A 22,168-nucleotide genomic window follows, 5' to 3' on the forward strand; every position below is an offset into this window, starting at 1 on the left:
ATAAATGAGATCAATATCACTTCATAAATAAGTTACATTTAATTTATATCAATTAAATAATAATAATAATAAACTGACCCGTACATTAGACTTATTGACATGACATACAGAAGTACTAGTAATTGTTGTTATTGGGAATGTTGACGATGTTGATGTGGTTACTGTTGTTGACAACAGGTTACTATCCACCACTGTTGAGCTAATTCATATGTTTATCTGAAAGAAATGCTCTGATCGTCTATGCGCAGATTCCAAAAGTACCTGAAAAGAGAAATGAAAAAAGGGATTGAGTTAAAATAGAACTATTAAACTTACATGGATAAAACAAATTAATTATACTATAATTCACTAGATAAACATTTCTATAGTTTGATAATTAATACCAAGAATTTACAATGTATATATATACGTATATACTACTTAAAACAATAAGTTTTCTAGGGTTAAGACCTAGACTTATACTTCTAAACAATGATTGAAAACATTTAAATTCGGTAGATGCATTTCAGTCAAAAACTGTGATTAAATAATAGCGAGTACCTAGATTATCATGTAAAATCAAACTCTTAACAATTATGTGGATAATTTAAAGCTTATTTTATTTGTCATAACCTAACCATATAGGTAGGTTAACAAATATTTGGACTTTTAGATCACTGAGTGGTATAGTTAATGCTATCTTGAATAATATTTAGTGCTGAACAAAAGTGATTCAATCTGGAATATAACACACAGAGTATCAGTTCCATCGAGATTACAGATACACCTTGTTTACAAGCACCGACTAATCAGTCAGTGAATAATAAGCGGCGTAGAGCCTGCCGCCACACATTTATCGGTTCAAATTGCCACGCCATACCAACGCAGTGAGATGAAATCATCAAGATGAATACCAAAAAGCTGGACGTAGTTGTCATAACAGTATCGGTAAAAAAGCAGAGATTATGGATAGAGAATGGTTCAAGAAGTAAGAATTAATTCAATAAATAAGCTTGTAACTCAGGATCCGGTAGTAAACAAACAGCGAATGGATAAAGTCGCAGAGACTGATTCCGAGTTATGACACTTAACATCCCAAACCACTGGTTATGGTAATCACGCCAACCCTAACCAGAAGATAATCTGCACATGTACTAACATAATTCAGATGAAAATTCAATAAGTTGATGAGCTGATATCACGTTTCGGTTTATCTACCTTGTTACGACACACGGTGTCCAAAATCTATACTAATGCACAAGGTTCCTATATGCAAGCTCCCAACCGGTTAGTGAGTGAGAAGACTACGAGTAAAAAAGAAAGATTATTAGGATAAACTGATTCACATGCATAAGTACTCATTTATCATACATATATGCCTACTCTTTGGAGTATGAAATCGTTTCTTGACCAAATACGTAGATCGACCATTAGATTTTCGACTGAAACAACTTCGTGGCATTTTTATTTGGGGACTTCTAATTGGCTCATTTTAGTACATATCTAGTTTTCCTTTAGGCTGATTCTACGCCAAACATTCCATTTTGTGGTAGGTGGCAGTTGAGAAACTTGAATGCACTGAGTCCCACATCCGACTGCCACCTCTAACCGCCTGACACCTTAGTGACCATAGATTGGTTGAGATCTAAATAGCCTTGAATATAATAACTAAGTTAATCAATCATTTAAAAAATTAGAATAGTAAAATATCAAGCAGGCATCTCCATCTGCACACATACACAGAAAAACATGGAGAAGAAACATATTGTCAAATGAAAACAGTAAATTGAAAAGGAACTATGCATTACTTACGTGTAATTCACGAAAGATATACGTCAATTCCTTCACTAATGGTATTAGAATACTATGTAAAAAATTTAACTGACTATTGGATTTCACTACAAGATCTGGATCCATATGAGGAGCAACAGGAAGACCAGCTTGTTTTTCTGCTGCAGCCTAAACAGAAAAGAATCAAACAGAAGAACACTGAAGAATAGGTTGAAAGAACAGAAGATTAGACAACAACAAATTTGAGACGTGTTAGTGTAGTTCCAAAATACAAACACACATGTTATGTGTGATATTAACATTTTATAATCCAATCAAAAAACAAATTTACAATTGGATTGAAATAAGTAGTTAAACAATGAGGTGTAGGTTTTTTTAATGATTTTAGGCATTTAACTTACAACAACTAGGTCGCATGTTCGAGTCTTACTCTATCTACTTCAGTTTGAGCAATCAGATAGTAATGGTACTAGCCTTCTTCTCATGTATGAATCGTGGCTGAAAGCTGAGTACATAAATTTGAACTTGATAATTGAGTTACATCAGGTTTAGTTCAACAAACTGAATTGGAGTAACTTACGCTTTCGCACTCACCTTTTCCTGACAGCACTTGGGATACGTAGAGTGCAATTATTCAGTTACGACTAACTTCTATTCAATTATCATTCCATGTTGGGTGAAGTTCTTAAAAACTAAATGGACGAAACATCGTTTTATGAATGACGAAATATCAGTGATTGCATAACTGTATCAACCATTTGTATAGTGAAAAAACAATTTTATTGACATCATGAAACAATTTAAGTTAGACGATTATTGGAAACCTGGAAGCACTAATAAATGCTAGCTCAGTGGTATACAGTTTAAGCGTTCGTGTTTGAGACCGAAGGTTCTTTGTTCGACTCCCATTGGCTGGGTCCCATACTAGGACGAAACAGCCATTTAATGTTTCCAAGGAAGAAGATGAAAGTAAAGAATGAATTGATCTGTGCCTTTGTAAAAGATTCTGATTAATACCAACCAATCTCTTTAACTATAACTACTGAAAGAGGTTAATTGCATGGACCTCAACCAGGTAGATAGTCTCCACCTGTCTAAATGACTAACATCAATCGGTCATGCATTGAAGCTACGATTAAACAATATATTCTTTCATATCTATCTCAAAGATTAGTTTCTATTTTCGGCAGTAGTTAAAATGAAGAACTTTTAAGAAACAGGATAAATCAAGAAATGGTTAATTTGATGATATACTATGTTATGCTGTAATGATGAACTAAAAAGTTATCAATGAACTGATTGATATGGTGCGATATATTTTATGACATCATATGTTTTTAACCGATTCGGGATGTACAAAATAATAGTTATGATTTTCATTGGATAAAATCTTTATTGAAACTCAATAGTTTAGCGATAAGTTGGATGTACACAAAGCCTAATCATCTCGATAATAACTAGACATAAAGAAAGACAGTAAAGCGGTTGATAAGATTATGAATGCTCATTGACTTAGGTAGTTAAGCAGTGTATTACATATACCCAGACATCGCCCACCTCGATGTGGAATGTTCTCTGGCGAATAATAAGTTGGTAGAAAGTTAGAGGCGCCCAAACCAAAACGTAGCATCAGTTTGTGAAGTGAAAATGCTAGTTATTAGACGCCCATTACCTGATTTGGATAAGCGCGTTTATCGTGACCAATGGTTAGAGATGCTGGATGATACGGTTACGAATGAGTAGCAGTGGAGCAGATACATTCGCACTTTATCTGGTCCTAGATCCTGAGTTCTAAACTTATTTTATACTTTCTATTCCATGAACGAATTCTTTCCTTTCGACTCATACCATCTATGTTTAAGCTTTTTTTACCACTGCTACTCCCAGTACTTGGGCGATAATAATAATTTCATCACGCCGTACTGATGTACTCTGGCAACATGAACTGATACATATATTTGTAAGGTTCTATAATGCTTATGGCTGAATAACTAACTAGTATCACTAATAAATCACATTTAATCTGGCTGGATTAATTAGCAGCTTCAAGTCATACACATATCGTATGAAATCTTGATGATATATCATCAAACGATCTAAACAATAGAATTCGAATCCACAATCTGATTAGTTGAAAACTAAGTAAGTTAACTACTAATCTATCATTCTTATTCATATTTCACTACTGGATAACTATCATTATTTAGTTATGTAAATAAGAATGAAGATTTTCAACTAACCTACAATCAGAACAGTCTTATATTATTATTATGGATTAGTATTGATTTTATTGTTTTCCTTCCTTTCATAAAAGAAAACAATAGTTAATAGGAAAAGAAATCATTTGAAGGGAAAACAAAAAAAAATGGTAAAAACAAACAATTGCAGGTCAAATGAAGATAGATAGACATGATTGGCAAGAAAAAATAAATTTTAACTTGGCATACAAATTATAACCCTAATAAAGTTAAATTTGATAATAAAACAATTTTCAATTCCAACTTCATAAGTTATTAGTGACTTGTTAATTTCAACGAGTAAATTATGTTTTAATTATCTGTATGAAGTAATGTAGACTGTTAGCGAGTTCGAGGAAGTTAGTGAAAAGACTTGAGTCTAAGCTGTGTGCTAACTGGTATTGGTTAGCACGACATAGTAGGGATTTTTAAGCATCTATGGAGTCTAAATTCGCTCCATAATCTAAGACGTAACCTCTAATCTATTCATGTGATGACTGACTTGCTATAAGACTAAAATATTTACATTAAGCGACCACTAAGTAACATCAGAACATAGCGTACACGATTTCGAATCATTTATAAGTGTGATCACATTGTAACTTGATCGACAAAATTCGATCTATACCAGGCAAAGATGATATTGGCCAAACTATTTGGTCAACTATAGTGATGTAAATTTCTTAAGTTCAGTGATCAAAGTAGTAATGATAAGATATTATAATAAAAAGTATAGTTTGTGTAAAATCACTAATCATGAATTACAATGATTGCATGAAAAACACCTAGCACAAGAATATGAGTGTGGTAATTGAGGTATTATGTCTTTACATATTCCCAAAACAAAACTGCAGGTAGTCCGTCAGTCGGATATAATCCAGGAGCTATTCAGGTCATCGCTAAACTGATGACCGTGACAGAAATATGTGGTGTTTCTGATTGTGGTGACCTAGTCAATCTATTACTCTCCAGAGCAGTCGTTTCTTGACAGGTCCTAAAATTTCAGAGATATCAGTTGAAAAGTCGTAAGATAAACGGATAAAGTCTCCAATTGCAAAGGTCAGACATTATTTCCAATCACGGAATGGTGTGGCAGAATGGATATGTTGATCGTACATAGCCAACATCTTCAAAGATGCTACCTCCTGGCAGATAGTAAAAGAGATTAGGAAAAATACGGTCCTAGAAATGATACACACAAACACACCTTTAGCGTCTTAGGAGTTTCCGGTAATGACATTTTTAAAAACACAAAACGCTTATACACTGAAAAATGTTTACAAATGATCAGCATCATTTCGCCATTGATGATTACATATCCATTTCGATAAGACTATATCAATAACAATTCAAGTCCCGTTCGCATTCTTTAAGAAGAAATATGTTTTCAAGGCATGAATCGTGGAAGAGTTCAAATCGTCTCATACCTCGTCATAAGCAAAGCTGAGAAGTTACAAGATTGAAAAAAAGTATTCAACAGATTTTTAATATTTCTATTAGTAATAACAGGAAATAACCACCTATAAATATCATCATTATTTATCTATGGAAAATTATACAAAACATTATTATACAAACCTGTAGAAAAAATTCGTTGAATAAACAATCCACCCAGGCATCAGCAACTAATGGTGAACGAATTTCATTCGATATATCGCATACTTTCAACAGTATCATTAAAAGTCTTAATAAATATTCTGGTTCTTGATTAATTAATGAAATTAATGAAGACTGGATCAGTGATGAATTAATATGACCATAATCATTGTTATTAATATCATCACCATTGTGATCACTGTCATTATCACCGCCAAAATTAACAACGTTATTATTATTATTATTAACATGTTGATTGATACATGAATTATATTGTTCATATTTTTCTGATCGATTTTGTCTGTCCACCCCTGTTTCATCATTGTCATTATGGTTAACTTGATGACGATGATAATGATCATGGGAAGTAGTTAGTGTAGGCTGTTGTTGTGTAGGCGATGGCGATGAATAACCAATATATGATGAAGATAATTGAAGAGAAGGAAATATTGAATCAGGATTTTTCAATTTCTTTTGTCGATTATTATTATTACAACAAGAATGATCAATATTTTGATGATTATGTTTTATACTACTAATACTACTACTACTCATATCTATAGATAATGACTGACAATTCAAATAGACTTGTTTTCGTAAAACTTGAAATTGTGATAGACATTCTGAATGAATTGCCATATCTGTGCTTAAAATACATCTATGTGAATATATATATAAAATTTGAGAAAAACGGTAGTTGCGTCACCCCCCGCGGAACCCAATCCAAAAAAAAAATAGATTTCCAATGTTTCAATTGTTTAATTTTAAAAGGTATGGAATGTGTAAAGGAAAAAGAAAAAAAAATGACAAAAGCATTAGGATGAATTATTTTGTGTTTCGTTAATTATGTGAAAAGAAACCAACAACAACAACAACAACAAAAACACCCAAAAAAAAGCATTTCAGCTTAATTTTCTCTCTTTCCCCTTTGTGAAACATTTTTTTTGCTAAGAGAAAGAAATATATATATATATATATCATGATAAATACGTCATATTATTCATTATTTGGTAAGATAGAAACGAAATTAAAATCAATAGTTACTTGAAAAAAAAATTAAATCTACTCCCTATAAAATAGATTATTTCAGGAATACTATGAACATATGACGAGGGAACAATAAGTGAGGAATGTTGAAGTTGAAAATCTTACTGTTTTACTAAGACGATGAATCGATTAAAGTTCAGTCAGTCAGTCACAATGCAGAACTTCGTACGTACGTACATCAGTTCGAGTTGCCATACCACACTAGCACAGAGATGAAGTTGTCGATTCGAATCCCATAGTGGTAGAAGTAGTAAAAGTATAAACAGTAATCCGAAGGATTAGGGTTTGAAGATGTTATTCAAGGGGTATAGTACAGTGAAATAAATTCGGAAAGAGAAAAAGGATAGAAACATGAAGAATTCAGAAGATTAGAATTTGGTAGAACACAAAGAGTGGATGCACTTGCGCTATTGCAAACGATTTTGAGCCATGTCATTCAAGGTCTTCAACCATCGATTAAAGTTAGATAACTATTGAGAATTTAAAAAATACTAGAAAGTTGTCTGATTTTAGTGTCAGCAGTCAGTAGTAACTAGCAATGGAATATATAGGATATGTGTTACATCCTATTCGAAACTAGTTAGCTAAGTGAACTCGAATCTGGCTATCATGTACAATCACTCAGCTCAGTGGATAATACGTTGAGTGTTAAAAGCGAAAAGTATTGCGTTTTAATCTTAATGTGGTGGACGTCAACATTGGGGGGTGTAGGTATATCCAGTAAACAAGTTTCAAATAGGATGTAACGAACGTACTGTGTTTTACTATTAGCTGTCCTACATCCACCACTAACTAACTTTATTATCTCTAAATTACAATAAAAACAAATGAATGGGATATATATATATATATATATATATATATATATATATATTCTGATTAGTTTAGTAACAACAAACAAAAATCAATAGGGTATATACATTTCTAAATTGTTTGTCCATTTTACCTGACCTTCTTTTATTCATTCTTTTGAATCTTCCCATTGATGTTTAAGACTGCAATTGATCAGTCGCCTATTGGTATATGTGCATCCTGTACGGAGGGCCTCTATATTGCCGTAAGTCACAAGCATTATAAGCAGAGATGGATGATGGATAGCAGTGAAATTCAGGATGCGCGTTTCGTCCTATTTGGGACTCGCCAGCTGGATTTATCTTCAATATCTTTTATGTTAAAATATTGATGAGAAGGAAATGTTTCAGTAAATAAAAACCTTACAGATAGGGATAAGGAAGTTAAGGAAAATGGATACAGACAAAGTTGACCCTAAATGCAAAATGGAATAATGGAAGGGAAAATTCAAAATTATCGTTATAATAGAATACAAAATGCTCCATTACCTCATAATCATATGGATGTTATCTTTAAGATAGAAAAAATATACTTAACAAAAAGAAAATAGATGCATATATGTGTATACAAATAGACAAACCTTATTACAGATCTACGAAAATGACGTGATTCATTCGGCGTTAATCCACTGATAATATTTGCCGTTGGATTATTGGTGATAAGATCGAACGCTGTCATACAATGATGATTCTCCAATGGTGATATATCGTTGTAACGTAGAGCAAGCCAAGTGCCAGAATTAATCTATATAAATAATAATAATACTATTAGTTACCTGATCAAATTCTTTCACTTAATTATGAATGTGATAAGAATATAAAAGCTGGTATGCGTTGCATAAAAAGTTAATTGAATATGTTGAAGGATAATTCAGTGGAGAAAAAGTCAAACAAATAGATATTTTTCAAAGTTGAAATCATGAGTCGATTGAAGCTAGACCACCATGAAAAGCCTGGAAGCACTGGACGGCCGTCTCGTCCTATTATGGGACTCCTCAGCAGTGCGCATCCACGATCCCGCTCTCGCGAGATTCGAACCCAGGACCTACCAGTCTCCAGCCAGAGCTCTTAACCGATAGACCACTGAGCCGGCGTCCAACGGTGTTAATGTCTAACGTCAATATTTCTCCATAGTATTACAAATTACATCATACAAAGATATTCAATGAAATTATCAAGCCTTTCGTTTCATTATCACATACTACTCAATTGTAATAATAATACTGACAATTATAATAGTGTAATCACCGATTGATTTGATTTACATGTTTAACATTCAGATACTTAGAAAACAAAGCAAAATGAGTGGAGAAACATTTATTCGTAATTAACTTCACATTACTATTATCACAATACATCCACACTACTATCATGTATGTATATAGTCCAGATTTATAATTTCTGGTTGTTAATATTTCAATACTATAATTGATTAATCTCTGTTGATATATGTATATCCTAAACAGATTTTCTCGATTCTATCATTCTAAATATTATAAAACTTGTAATAAGGAAGCCATTACTAGGTAATTCGCTTAGGATACACATATATCAACACAGACTGATCAACTATAGTCCTAAATTTCAACAACGAGAAATTATAAAACTTTATTAATCATACCTTATTTGATATGAATGAAGGCTTGTATAGCATGATGACCTAATCAATCAACATTAGCTCGAATATTCGTCCTTAAGGTCGGACATCATACAACCCAAATCGGTTGGACAGAAGTAAGATTAAAAGAAGCAAAGTACGTGGTCAGAAAGTGAAATCGTGCTATCGAATGTACATATGTTTAACGTTAGTTATGTATTTCCTTCAGACGAGCAGCACATGCAACAATGATCCTACACCACGACAAGAAAGGGTTAAAAATAATTGATCAGAAAAATATCACACCTTATATTACCTCATTAATTTCTGTTACCAGCATAAGGTCTGTATAGTTTAATCTTTCCAAATGTTTAAAAATTAATTTATTCTATACTTAAGTTCTAATGTAGCAGTAGCCTCTGCATCAATAGGCCTCAACATACACAAAGGAAAAAGTAAGATTCTCAAATACAAAACGGAGAACGCCAACCAAATCAAACTTCATAGCGAAACCCTAGAAGATATGTAATCTTTCACGTACCTGGGAAACATCACTGGTGAACAAAGAGGATCTGATACAGATGTAAAGGAAAGGATTGGCAAAGCAAGGACAGCATTCCTACAATTGAAGAACATGTGGAATTTAAAACAACTTTCAAACAACATCAAAGTGAGAATCTTCAATACGAACGTCAAGACAGTCCTACTGTACGGATCTGAAACGTGGAGAACTACTACAACCATCGTCAAGAAAGTACAAGTATTTATAAATACTCAATATTCACTGGCCAGATACCATCATCAACAGCCTTTTATGGGAGAGAACAAACCAGCTTCCAGCTGAAGAGGAAATTAGGAAAAGACGTTGGAAGTTGATCGGACATACATTAAGGAAATCACCAAACTACATCACGGGGCAAGTCCTAAGTTGGAATCCAGAGGGGAAGCGGAAAAGAGGAAGACCAAAGAACACATTACACCGGGAAATAGAAGCAGATATGAAAAGGATGAATATCAACTGGAAAGCATTACCCAGGTCAGGGTGGGATGGCGAATGCTGGTGGGCGGCCTATGCTCCTCCACGAGGGGTAACAGGCGTAAGTAAGTAAGAAATATATAAGTTAAAAATAAACAAATACATAATCATGACCAATCTAATCAGTCAAACTATACGAATTAGTGTCGATAAAAAACAATAAGGTTGTTAGTTTTATATGTTTCATTGTCATTCTCTCACAGGTCCTTGGTCGATACATTCAAGAAACAGTTATGCATTCACTCACTTACTCTCCAAAACTAAACTATAGTACATAAGAATTATGACATGATGTATAAAAAAAAACAGATTCTCAATCAACTAGGCTATTTAAAAAAGATAAAAAACAAAATTATTGATTAGCAACTAGCCACTCAAGGTCACTCATTTGTTCAAATTTTGGGACAAATGATCGATTTTATTGGAATTCTTCATTTTGTCACTGCTAATGGATCTTAGTTATCTATTTACATGAATTTATTTTGTTTTATTTATTCATTTGTTATTTACCACTTGGTGATAATCTATCTATATGTATGATTTGAATATTTTCATCAATATAATTATCGTTGAATATTATTAGTAGTAGTGATAGTACTAGTAGTAGTATTGCTCCTGTTAATTGAATTAAGAAAGATTTAGTCACCTACATAAAGAAGCAAGCAAATTAACATACATTTAAACATGTAATGCTAATGATTATCTACTGCTTGAAAAGAAAAATAACTGATAACAAATTTGCAATTTCCATCTACCTACAAGAGTAAATAAATCATTCCTTTATTGACTTTATTGTTACTATGATTACTATAATAATAATAATAATAAGTAGTAGTAGTAGTAGTAATGATATTAGTATTAGTATTCCTATGATTATCAGTTTAAGTGTGTAAAATTAAATGATATGACGTCAAAGTAAAAACAAAAAAAGAAGGCTGAATGAGAGAGAAACACATGGCCAATCAAAATTCGACCTTGAGTTTAAACTGACAGGCCTGAACGTTAATGTCTATCACTACACTTACTACTACTAATAATAATACGACCAATATCATCATCATCACTACGACACCACCACCACCACTATCATATCTTGTATCTTTATTTGCTTACGTCAATAAAATATATTGTTGTATTTAACTAAAGACTAAATGGTGACGCGTGTAATTTAACACTGAGACACGATCAAATTGAATGTATCAACTAACTAAGTAACTAACTAACTGGTTTACCTAGAAGAATATTTATTAGCTCAAAAATCAATAATTTTTTTTTCAAGTTAACCAAACTAAATTTTTTTTTCTCTCTCTCTCATTGTAGAAATGGAAAAAAAAACAAAACAAACAAAACAAAAATTAGATGATTGAATGAATGATCTAGATCAGAGATTTTAACAAAAATATAAAATAATAATAATTTGCTTGATATCATCACACAAATTTGAAAAAAAATTAGTCAGACACATCTATTTTTTTTTGTTGGTTTGGTAAGATAATAAAAGTTAACTAACTACAACATGTGTAAGAGAGAAGAAAGAGAGTAAGTAGAAGGTATATACATATTAATTACGTTGAAATGATGCAATAAGTCCTTAAATGAGGACAAGAAAACCACAAATGATTTTTCGGGTTTTTATCATGCTCTTCTCCTTGATTTTTTTTGAAGAAAAAACAAGAATAAAAGAACCATGTTCAAATATTGAAATTAAATAAATCGTTGTAACACATATAGGCAGAGAGTATGAGAAATAGATGTTGGCTAAAAAGCAAAGGTATGGTCAAGTCGATACGAAGCTTGGTTCTTTCATATTTGATCGATAGCGGTCATAAAGTTGACAGGATTCAGTCATTTAAAAGGAAAATACAAATAAGATTACATAATCACTTTTTAGTCTTCAAAAATAACTGAACTCTTAAGTGTGAACAGATTAAATAAGATTCCACCACATTACACTGAAGTTTTACAGTTGATTAATACACAAATCAGATTGTTACCTAATATTTATTATATTCTTAGAATTATAAAGAAGATAATAACCTTCCAATACAAATCAATCTTAAAAGTAGATTTCGAACACAATTTGTAAAGTACATGAGTCAAAAGTCCATCAAAATTAATGTTATACATATATAATCTGCGGCGATTATACACTAATTGAAAGCCCAAAATGTTCAGAGGTTGTGGTATGGCACCTATAGTCTACACCTACAAAACATAATCACACTGTGATAACATTTCAGTCAATTGGCAGAATGTTTCTTTGAAAATCAATCAGTTTTGAAAACAACAATATGTATTGGCGAAGTTTCACAAATTTTAGTTTTATACTGATGTTAACAGTTCAACTGTCGTCTTTTAAAAGTTATTCACGTTCGTATGTTATATTTAATCATGGAATATATCAAACTATACATCGTATGAATGATTCAAAACATAATAAAAAAGGTTTTTTGATTCGATTCCACAAGTTAAAGATGATAAAGACAGAGTAAATGTGTTAGGTGGTTATAGGTAGCCAGAATGAAACCATGGATCTACATTTCGTATTATTTGGTACTCGTTATGGAGAGGTACCTATAATTTTGGGCGATTTTATGCTTATCTAGTCTTTTCTCTGTGCTGTGATCGCGTTTTATCGATCAAATCTATATTTTAGAGTACCTGTTAATACACTTTTAAAAATAGAAACCAAACTTAATATGATAATTATTTATTGCGATGAATGAATATTGATCTATGGCGGCCTGTTTAAACATCTGAGCTACCTGTTCCTGTCATCTAGATATTTCAACAAGTTATCTAACTTCGTTTGTTTTAATACATCATTATGCCTATTAATCGCACAACTTATTCAGGTGCGTTTCTGAAAAGTGTAAGACCTTTCGCTGTAAGGGTTACAGAAGGCCTAATCAGAGATATCGTGGTTGCTGGCAATATGCAGCGAGAAGAATGTACATTATCCAGATGTTGATTGACTGGGCTGCTAACTTCTAACTGGCGATCACTCAATATTTATCGTCAGGAAGGATGAAGAAGTAAGAAACGTAAACTTGTTGGAGAATTCTATATTGTGCCAAAAATATAATATTGAATAAAGCTAATAATAATAATAATAACAATTGAATAAACTATTATGAAGTATTATACTGATAGAAAAACATGAGAACATTAGGTAGAAGATGGGCACGGACATCACTCAACGTAGAATACGATGCATATATATACTAAGTGAAGTCGGATATACCTCAAGTCACAGTAACAAGAAAATAATACAAGGAAATATAAAGAATAAGTGTATGTCCACCACAATTTCGAACTATGCTGCCTAAGGTTTGCACATACTGATCATAGTTATCTCGCCATAGTCAATAATTATAAAGTTTGCACAGGTCATTAGGCGAAGACTTCACAGACTGATGCTATATGTATGCCTTGGGTTGATTACATATATCCTTTTTGTCCAAACTAATCTCCTAAAACTAGAAATGTATGCAGACTAAAAATGTGTAACAGTTACCTAAAGTAACTTATTTAATGACCGAAGGTCCTACGTTCGAATCCCGGATGCGGGATCTTGGACACACACTGCTGAGGAGTCCCACAACTAGGACGAAACGGCCGTCCAGTACTTCTAAGTTTTCAGTAGTGACCTAACATTGATTGATTCATGATCTCAATCAAAAAGTTATTCAATGACAGTTTACAAATTTCATCACCAACAGTTTATCATTCTTACCTAATATTCTACGCTTAACGTAAGCAGTGATAATACAACTTGATTACTCTATCAACCAATTCTCTAATAAAAACTAACTAACTAAAGTAAATTACAAGTTTAAAAGAAGTAGAAAAAGAAGCAGTTCAGTAACCAACTGACTCCTATAAAAAAACTATTATTCTTATTAACAAAAAAAAATATTACTCTTTTGATGAGCTAATAATCAGATTTGGGTTAACGAAGAAGCATACCGACATGAAGAAAAAAAAAGATGAATCTTATAGTAGTGTATGTAGATACGCACACATACATGCAAACATACAAATACATACAACAATATATGTGTATCATTGTATAAGATAGTTTATCATTAGATCGATTTTTGATCATATCATTTCTAGAAGATTCGTTTTCTTATGTTTGTTTTTTTCTTTTCTTTAAAGAAAGAAAACAGTTAAATAAATCTGTAACTATCATCAAAAGGAATTTATAAATAGGATACTCATTTATCTATATTAATACTATTATCATTACTATTATAAACTCATATGACACTATACAATAAGCCACTGCTGATACACCATACTTGTTTCATACTGATTATTAGATTAATTGGTATAGCTAATACAAAAAAACACCCAGTGATTTCGTATAAAGGTTTAAATGAACAGAATGATCGGGGCAACGGGAAAAAAAAAGAATCGAAACAGAAAAGAAAAGAAGAGACAAAGGATAAGAGTAATAACAACACTTGGACTCCATATGCCATTATTGGTTATCAGTTATTAAACTGATTGAATTCAAATAAAAAGATTTTTCTTTTATTGTTTGTCTTTAGTTTATATTCTATAATTATAGATTTGATAAAAATTTATTTGCCACAAGACAATGATAATCTTCATGATTACTATCAGTATTATTTGTATCACTGATATGATTACTAGTATTACTATTATGAATCGATATTAGTTGAAGGAAACTAGTTGTTTCATTGTGCTATAACGGAATAGATGAGGAATAAAAATTGAATTTTCGGAACTCTCTTATGAATGAATGATTTATAAATTCAAACTGTATGATAAGAAGTTTTCTACTTGATGTATTTTGTGTTTTGTTCTGGCTATCTGGCGAGTGGGTGAGCATGAGAAAATGACATTCTGGATCAATGATCGTTTAGTATTGATATAGGCTGTTTTCCCACTATTATTATGTTATTGGTTAGCAGAAGGAAGTAAGTACTAGATACACAAAATCTAGACGAATCAATCGGTACTCGGATAAGACCGACGCATCTGCTCTCTTGTATCGAAATTCGATCACACAGGCCTCAAATAACTCAAGGAATCGGGTTTTTTTTGTCATATTACGTTTTGTTGGAAGCTACTCAAAAGTGAAAACTAGTGATTACATATAGGACGTAGGAGCCTAAGACCTATAAATCTTACAAAGATCATGAAAATTTAATACTAGTGAAATGAAAGATACAGTGATCAGTTTTTGCAGATTTATTTTGTTTACGATAATATGGAGTAACCGACATTAAAAGTCATCAGTGAGATTTGTCTCGCTGCTTATTTGGCTAGACTCTCCCCATTAATCACAACTTATCACTTCTCTTTTCAAACACAACAGGACCTCCATTGACTTCTATTCTAAGCGGTATTTAATAACGTTTAGATCTACTAAGTCACACTGTCTCTAGGGCTCCACAGCTGAGGAGCCGTGACGAACTGAAAGATGTCAGCTTATACACCTTTCTTTCATACGATGGCTTTATGTCATAAGCTGACTGATTCTCCGCCTTTTTCACTCCAACCATTAGCTGGCAAATATTGCACAATATGAACGTTTCTGGGATAACAGACAGAGTTATTGTATGTATTGTTTGAGAAAGAAGCTGAGTGGAGCGAATAGAGCATTTTCTCCATAATTACTCATTATCATATTTGTGAGTGGGCTGCCCGAGCGTCCAGGTTGAATCAGGTGGTTTACTTAGGACAGTACTACCTTCACTTTTAACCTAACCGTCTAATTTATAAGCCAGTGAGTAATTCAGGAAATAAAATCTCACGACAGGTCTATAAGCTTCTGCTCATGTAAAACATTAGTTTGGAATCAGGGCTTTTCAACTTCTTTGACAGGTTTCTCTGTAATCACTGATCCTACTAAAACCTCGCAGATTCGCTATCCGTCATCTCACTTAGGTAAACAACAACACCACCGCCATGAAAGCAGTGAGTACGATCTGAATGGCAGTGGGTATAAATGAGTGACCAAACGAGAGCACTTCCAAAGTACAAGCAGTCTCTCTCCGCTCTCGGCCGTATTAGTAAATATCTTTAAAAAAGATACATATTTACTTCTTTAAATAAAACCAATGAAAATCAATGTCTTTATGTACAACAGTCGTTGTGCTAACGAGATATGGCAACTTGGACCGATGCATATGTGTGTCTGGTCCTACGTTGTAACTGACTGACTACTGACTGACAACAGTCGTTTTAATAGTTTGTTAGGTAATAGAGTGTAAGTAAATTATAAAGCTTAATGCTTATTTTCTAAACTATTGCCTATCCACTAAACTGTTACTAAAAATAAAACTAATTCATATGTAAATTATTTTTATGTTTAGTACTCTACAGAACACTTACAACTTACTACTTCCTAGAAATTTTAAAATCGAGAAAAATTGTACAGCGTAAACATACAATTAATAGTTCACTTCTATGGTCAGTAAAATTACAGAAGTCAAGGGTTATATTTTGAAATAGTTATCAGCAATTTAAAAGTTTTGGGAACTTCTGCAAAACATATTCAAATTAGTGATAATTTTATTATGTACTAAACCTCATTATAGTTGTGCTTGTTTCTTGAGAAGCGTAGAAAATAGGTCATACATAATGGATATTTAAAAATAACAAGGGATATACAATAGGTATATTATATAAATTTTATTAAAATTGTGTATGTTTAGTACATTTGATATGAGGTTAGCAGTAGAATCTAGGGCACGTGTATCGTCCAATTCGGAACTCGTCAGCAAGATGTACCTGCATCTTAGTGTTGGGGTCTATATCAGGGCTTGAACCCGATACTTTTCGCTCCATACGTTCGACGCGTTATCCACTAAGCTACTGAATTGTTCAATGTGTATGAAAGTATTAGTGGTGACTTGTAAATTCCTATTCCTGGTATTTAGGACTGTAATTGATCTTAGTTGATAAATATGCATCCTGAGCGGATCAGCTCCATAAAGCATTATGTAACGAGTCTAGTATTATTGTGTTGTATGTTATTGTGTTATATTTCGTTAAACTCTTACCAATTGCAATTAGACTCATATATATACTAAAGCAACAATGCTCATTAACTTCATTTAGTGGGGAATTCAATACATTGTACAAACTAATCAAACAAAGGAAGGTGATAAACCTTCAATGTTTGAACAATATACTATATATATATATATATATATATATATATATATATATATATATATATGCATACAAGCGGTATAATATAATAGTGTTAATTCCTAGTGTAGTTGTAGGTGGACAATGCCGAAGATTCTCATATTAAGATGAAACTACTACCCAGTTGACCTTGGTTCGTAATCGTACCTAAAAGGGATCGACTCATGACCGATACTTTTTATGGATTAAAACAATCTTCACAAAAACCACTTCATTCAAAGAATATTAATTGTCTGTTGTTATTAAGAAGTAATATTTCATGAACAGGGAATGTCCTAATTGGATGCCAAGGTTTGAAGTTAAATTCTACTATGGATTTCAATTTTTAAACTGTTTGAATGATCCACTTAGTATTGTTTGTTTGAACCTTCCCATTGATGCTTAGGACTGCAACTGGTCAGTCTCTTATTGGCCATATGTGCATACTATGCGTATTGCCTCGATATTGCCTTAATTCACAAGCTAGGACTCAGTGGCTGAGTGGGTAACGCAATGGCGTTTGAATCGAACAATACTGGATTTGAGTCCCTGAGTGAATATCAACTCTGAGATGCAGGTACATCCAGCCGACGAGTCCCAAATAGGACGGAACGCGCGTCCTGGATTCCACTGTTAGCCACTATCCATCTTTGCTTGTTTGAATGATCGTACAGGATAATTTTATTTAGTTTATTACTGAATTATTCATTCTATTTTATTTGACTACATTTTCACTAGACAACATTTATATTTGTTAAAATGTATATATACATAAGATACTGTCCTTTGAGAATTCTATACGACACGGTTGATAGTAAATGATTATTCAATGCTCATTCATTGTATACATTTTCACCAAGTTAATTGAAAGTTTAATCACTGGGTTATAGAAGATCGGGTGAGGATTTGTAGCAAGTATGATTTTCATCTGTAAATATATCTTAATCAAACATTTATACATAATAACTTAATAGTACAACTACTAATAATAACAGTAAAACCACTACTGTAAATAATTATATTTTACATAGTTTACATTATGGGTAACTATTTTATCCTAGTATAGGACTGTTCTACAGAAATGTCCATGCACAACCCCACTGTGGATCGAACCCAAGACCTTCAGGTCTTATGGCTAGTGTTTGATCTTTAGACCACTGATCTGGTATCTAATGGTAACAAGTTTAAATCCAATCAACTCAGGAAATTTTTAAATAATCCCCATTATATTATTAACAATTCACTGCCTTACATTCCATATAGTTGAACTTAACTGGTCACGATTTCTTGCTGAACTCCTAGAAATCCCTATCTGAAAAAGGAGGGGTGTCTGTGGAAATGATTGGATTTCATGGTTTACATTTACGAACTGATTTTAGTCAGACAAACATATTATATCAAATAGGTTTATTTGAAGCAAAATTTTAAAAAGAAATAATCAAATAATAATAATTTATTTACCTGGTAAGAGTTTGTAAAACCTGGATGATCAAGATCATGTGACAAAGCGGAGAATAATAGAATCAGTAAATCCACTGAGGATAAATACAATGGTAAATTTACCATTTTAATGATACAATACATCTGATAGAAAAGAGAAAAAAACAGAAAGCAAAGAAGAAAATAGACATAATACAATGGTCATATTGTTGTTTTCAACGTCATTATTTATAATATCTTTATTCGTTTATTTATTTGTGTATTTCTCCTTTTATTGTTTCGATCCCAATTCATAATATTTGTATAGGTAGACAAACAAGAAAATATGAAAAAATTGTAGTGTATAGTTATTTCAATTTATTGTATAATCACTTTACATATTTCATAACTATTTTCTTTCGTGGATTGGTTGAAGTTAGATATTAACACCGTTGGATGCCGGCTAGCTCAGTGGTCTAGAGGTTAAGTGCTCTGGTGCGAGACCGGTAGGTCTTGGGTTCGAATCTCGCGAGGCGGGATCGTGGGTGCGTACTTCTGAGGAGTCCTAGAGTAGGAAGAAACAGCCGCCCAGTGCTTCCAGGTTTTCCATGGTGGTCTAGCTTCAATTGACTCATGATCTCAACTATATTTTCTTTAATTGTTAATTATTACCAAAGATGAATAGAATATTCATATGGTTGACTTTGAATTTGAACTTAATTCATTTCTCTCTTAGTGTTCATGTGTTTTAATGAAGATTGTAGTGTTGTATTAGTATTAATCGGTAATACTAAATAAATAGTATACTTGACTATATAATAATTAAAATAGTTATTCATTACAAGTATACAGTAGAGGTTAATAGTTAGCGAAAAGTGAACCATAGACTATATATCGATGTATATATATACGTATAAATGAACATAGAGTAAATGCATTCAATCTTTTTCTTCTCTTAGATTTTGAGTTTATGAATTATATTATACTTTTCTATTGTTCAATCATATTGTACATGTCTAATCTCTTCTATTACCAGTAATATTGTATACATTAGTTCTGTTACAGTCAGTCAGTCAGTTACAACGTAGAACTTCGTACGTACGTACATCAGTTCGAGTTGCCATACCACATTAGCACAGAGATGAAGTTGTCGATTCGAATCCCATAGTGGTAGAAGTAGTAAGAGTATAAGTATTATGTGAAAGATAAGGGATTGAAGATGTTATTGAAGGAGTATAATACAGTGAAATAAATTTGGAAAGAGAAAAAGGATAGAAACATGAAGAATTCAGAAGATTAGAATTTGGTAGAACACAAAGAGTGGATGCACCTGCGCCATTGCAAACGATTTTGAGCCATGTCATTCAAGGTCTCTAACCATCGATTGCTATTATCTCGCGAATCCCAACCAGGTAGTCTACACCTACCAACATGGCCCAGTCCACTTGTCAGCGACTTCATGGATTTATGCCATGTTTTGGTCTGGCCGCCCCTAGCTTTCTTCCAACCTACTCCTACACCATGAAACATTGCACGTCGGGGCAGTCGGTGGTTGGGCATACGTAACACATGTCTCAGCCATCTCAACTGATGAAGTTTCACTACTTCATCAATCGATTTGCTATCCTTACCTAGTACCCGTTTCCTAACATCTGCATTACTTACCCGGTGGTCCCAGGATATACGAGCAATGCTTCGAAGACACCTATGATCGAACACTAGGAGCCTACGAATATCCTCTACTCTTATCGGCCATGTTTCACTTCCATAAAGTAGGACGGAACGAACTGCTGCACAGTAAACCCGTCCTTTTGTTGCTAGACGGATATCTCGCCTACGCCATAAATGGCGCAAGTTGGTGAAAGCTAGACGAGCCTTCTGTATCCGTGCTGAGGTTTCGTCACACACCAGACCACAAGGGCTGATGAGACTCCCAAGATAAGTGAAGCTGTCAACACGCTGAAGTACTTCACTCCCTATCATTAGTTCAGGTGTTGATGCAACCCAATCCTGAAGTAACATTTTGCACTTCGAGGGAGAAAATCGCATCCCGAACATGCCTGCATTGTTGCTTATAGTGGTCAGAGGACTTTGCATTTTGTCAGCGTTTTCACCGAATAAAACTATGTCGTCGGCTTATTCTAAGTCAACAAGTGAATCTCCCGGTAAAGGTTCAACTCCTGGAGATTGAGATGATGAAAGTGATATCTCTAAAAGCATGTCAACGATAAAGTTAAACAAGAATGGGGAGAGTGGACAGCCCTGAAGAACACCACTTGAGGTAACCAATTCTGATGACAGTTCGCCATAGGCTCTAACTCGACCAGTTGTGTTCGAGTAGAGAGCCTTTATGAGGTTAATGTACTTCTTTGGTACTCCTTTCACTGACAAACACTGCCATAGAACCTCACGATCAACGGAGTCAAATGCCGCCTTAAGGTCAAGAAATACTACTATTGTGGGATGTCTGAATGTATGTCTATGTTCTAGGATCTGACGTAGAGTGAATATCTGGTCTTTGCAATCACGTCCAGGTCGGAAACCAGCCTGGTTTTCTCTAGTCTGCTCTTCACGAGCTTTGGTTAGGCGTCCGAGTATTATTGAAGCTAATATTTTAGACACTATATTAGTCAAACTGGTCCCTCTGTGATTGTCACAGAAGGTCTTTTGTCCTTTCTTATAGACTGGCACAATCAGTGATTGGGACCAGTCAGATGGAATTACGTCCAGTTCCCAGATTCTACCTAAAACCTCAGTCAATCTCGTTGCTAGTACTGGACCACCATTCTTAAAAATCTCAGGAGTAAACCTGTCAGGGCCTGCGGCTCTCCCTCGCTTCAGATTTCCTATAGCTTTTTCAACCTCGTAGAGAGTTGGAGGACTTACCTCAATTTGCCATTCAGGATGACTGGGGATCGTGGGTAACTGAAGTGTGGCTGAAGGCCAGTTGAACTGATCCCTAAAGTGTTCTGCCCATCGATCCAATCTCCTGGATTGAGAATGAATGATATGCCCATCTTTGTCTGAGATAGTTTCGCTAATAGTTGGGTTCCTAATGCCAGTTTCTTTAATAAGTCTGAATAGCTGTCTGCTGTTACCTATTGCCACTGCCTTTTCCATCTCTCTTGCTTTCGCTACCCACCACTGTTCACGATCATTGCGTAGGCTTCTTATTAGCCTTCGCTTAACTCCAATCCATTCCATATCACACCACACCACCGACAATCTAGTAAAATGGATGGATGTCTATTATTCTATGAAAAGTAATTCACAATTATCATTATACAAGAAACAACAATCCAGTTATTTGTGACATGAGTTGGTGAAAACATGATTTATGAGTATCACATTTAAGCGTCAGACAATCGTCCAGCAACACCTTCGCATAATGATTATGATTTTCTCAGAGAGTGGATCACTGAGATAATTCACTCGTCATCCCACT

General features: G+C 33.5%; 1 protein-coding gene across 1 annotated transcript in view; it reads right to left on the bottom strand.

The window, feature by feature from the left end:
* Nucleotides 1-212: 212 nt before the first annotated feature.
* The window catches only part of Smp_124250 (putative high-affinity cgmp-specific 3,5-cyclic phosphodiesterase), a gene marked incomplete at both ends in the record, with an annotated part of 44,405 nt that continues 22,449 nt past the window's right edge, over nt 213-22,168 (bottom strand). Inside the window, 5 exons of the mRNA XM_018793088.1 lie at nt 213-260; nt 1,792-1,938; nt 5,586-5,664; nt 6,175-6,261; nt 8,083-8,246. Coding sequence (XP_018647635.1) covers nt 213-260; nt 1,792-1,938; nt 5,586-5,664; nt 6,175-6,261; nt 8,083-8,246 — 525 coding nt within the window. The remainder of the gene's footprint in view (nt 261-1,791; nt 1,939-5,585; nt 5,665-6,174; nt 6,262-8,082; nt 8,247-22,168) is intronic.

This window comes from Schistosoma mansoni, chromosome 1 (genome assembly GCF_000237925.1).
Source record: "Schistosoma mansoni strain Puerto Rico chromosome 1, complete genome".
NCBI lineage: Eukaryota > Metazoa > Platyhelminthes > Trematoda > Strigeidida > Schistosomatidae > Schistosoma > Schistosoma mansoni.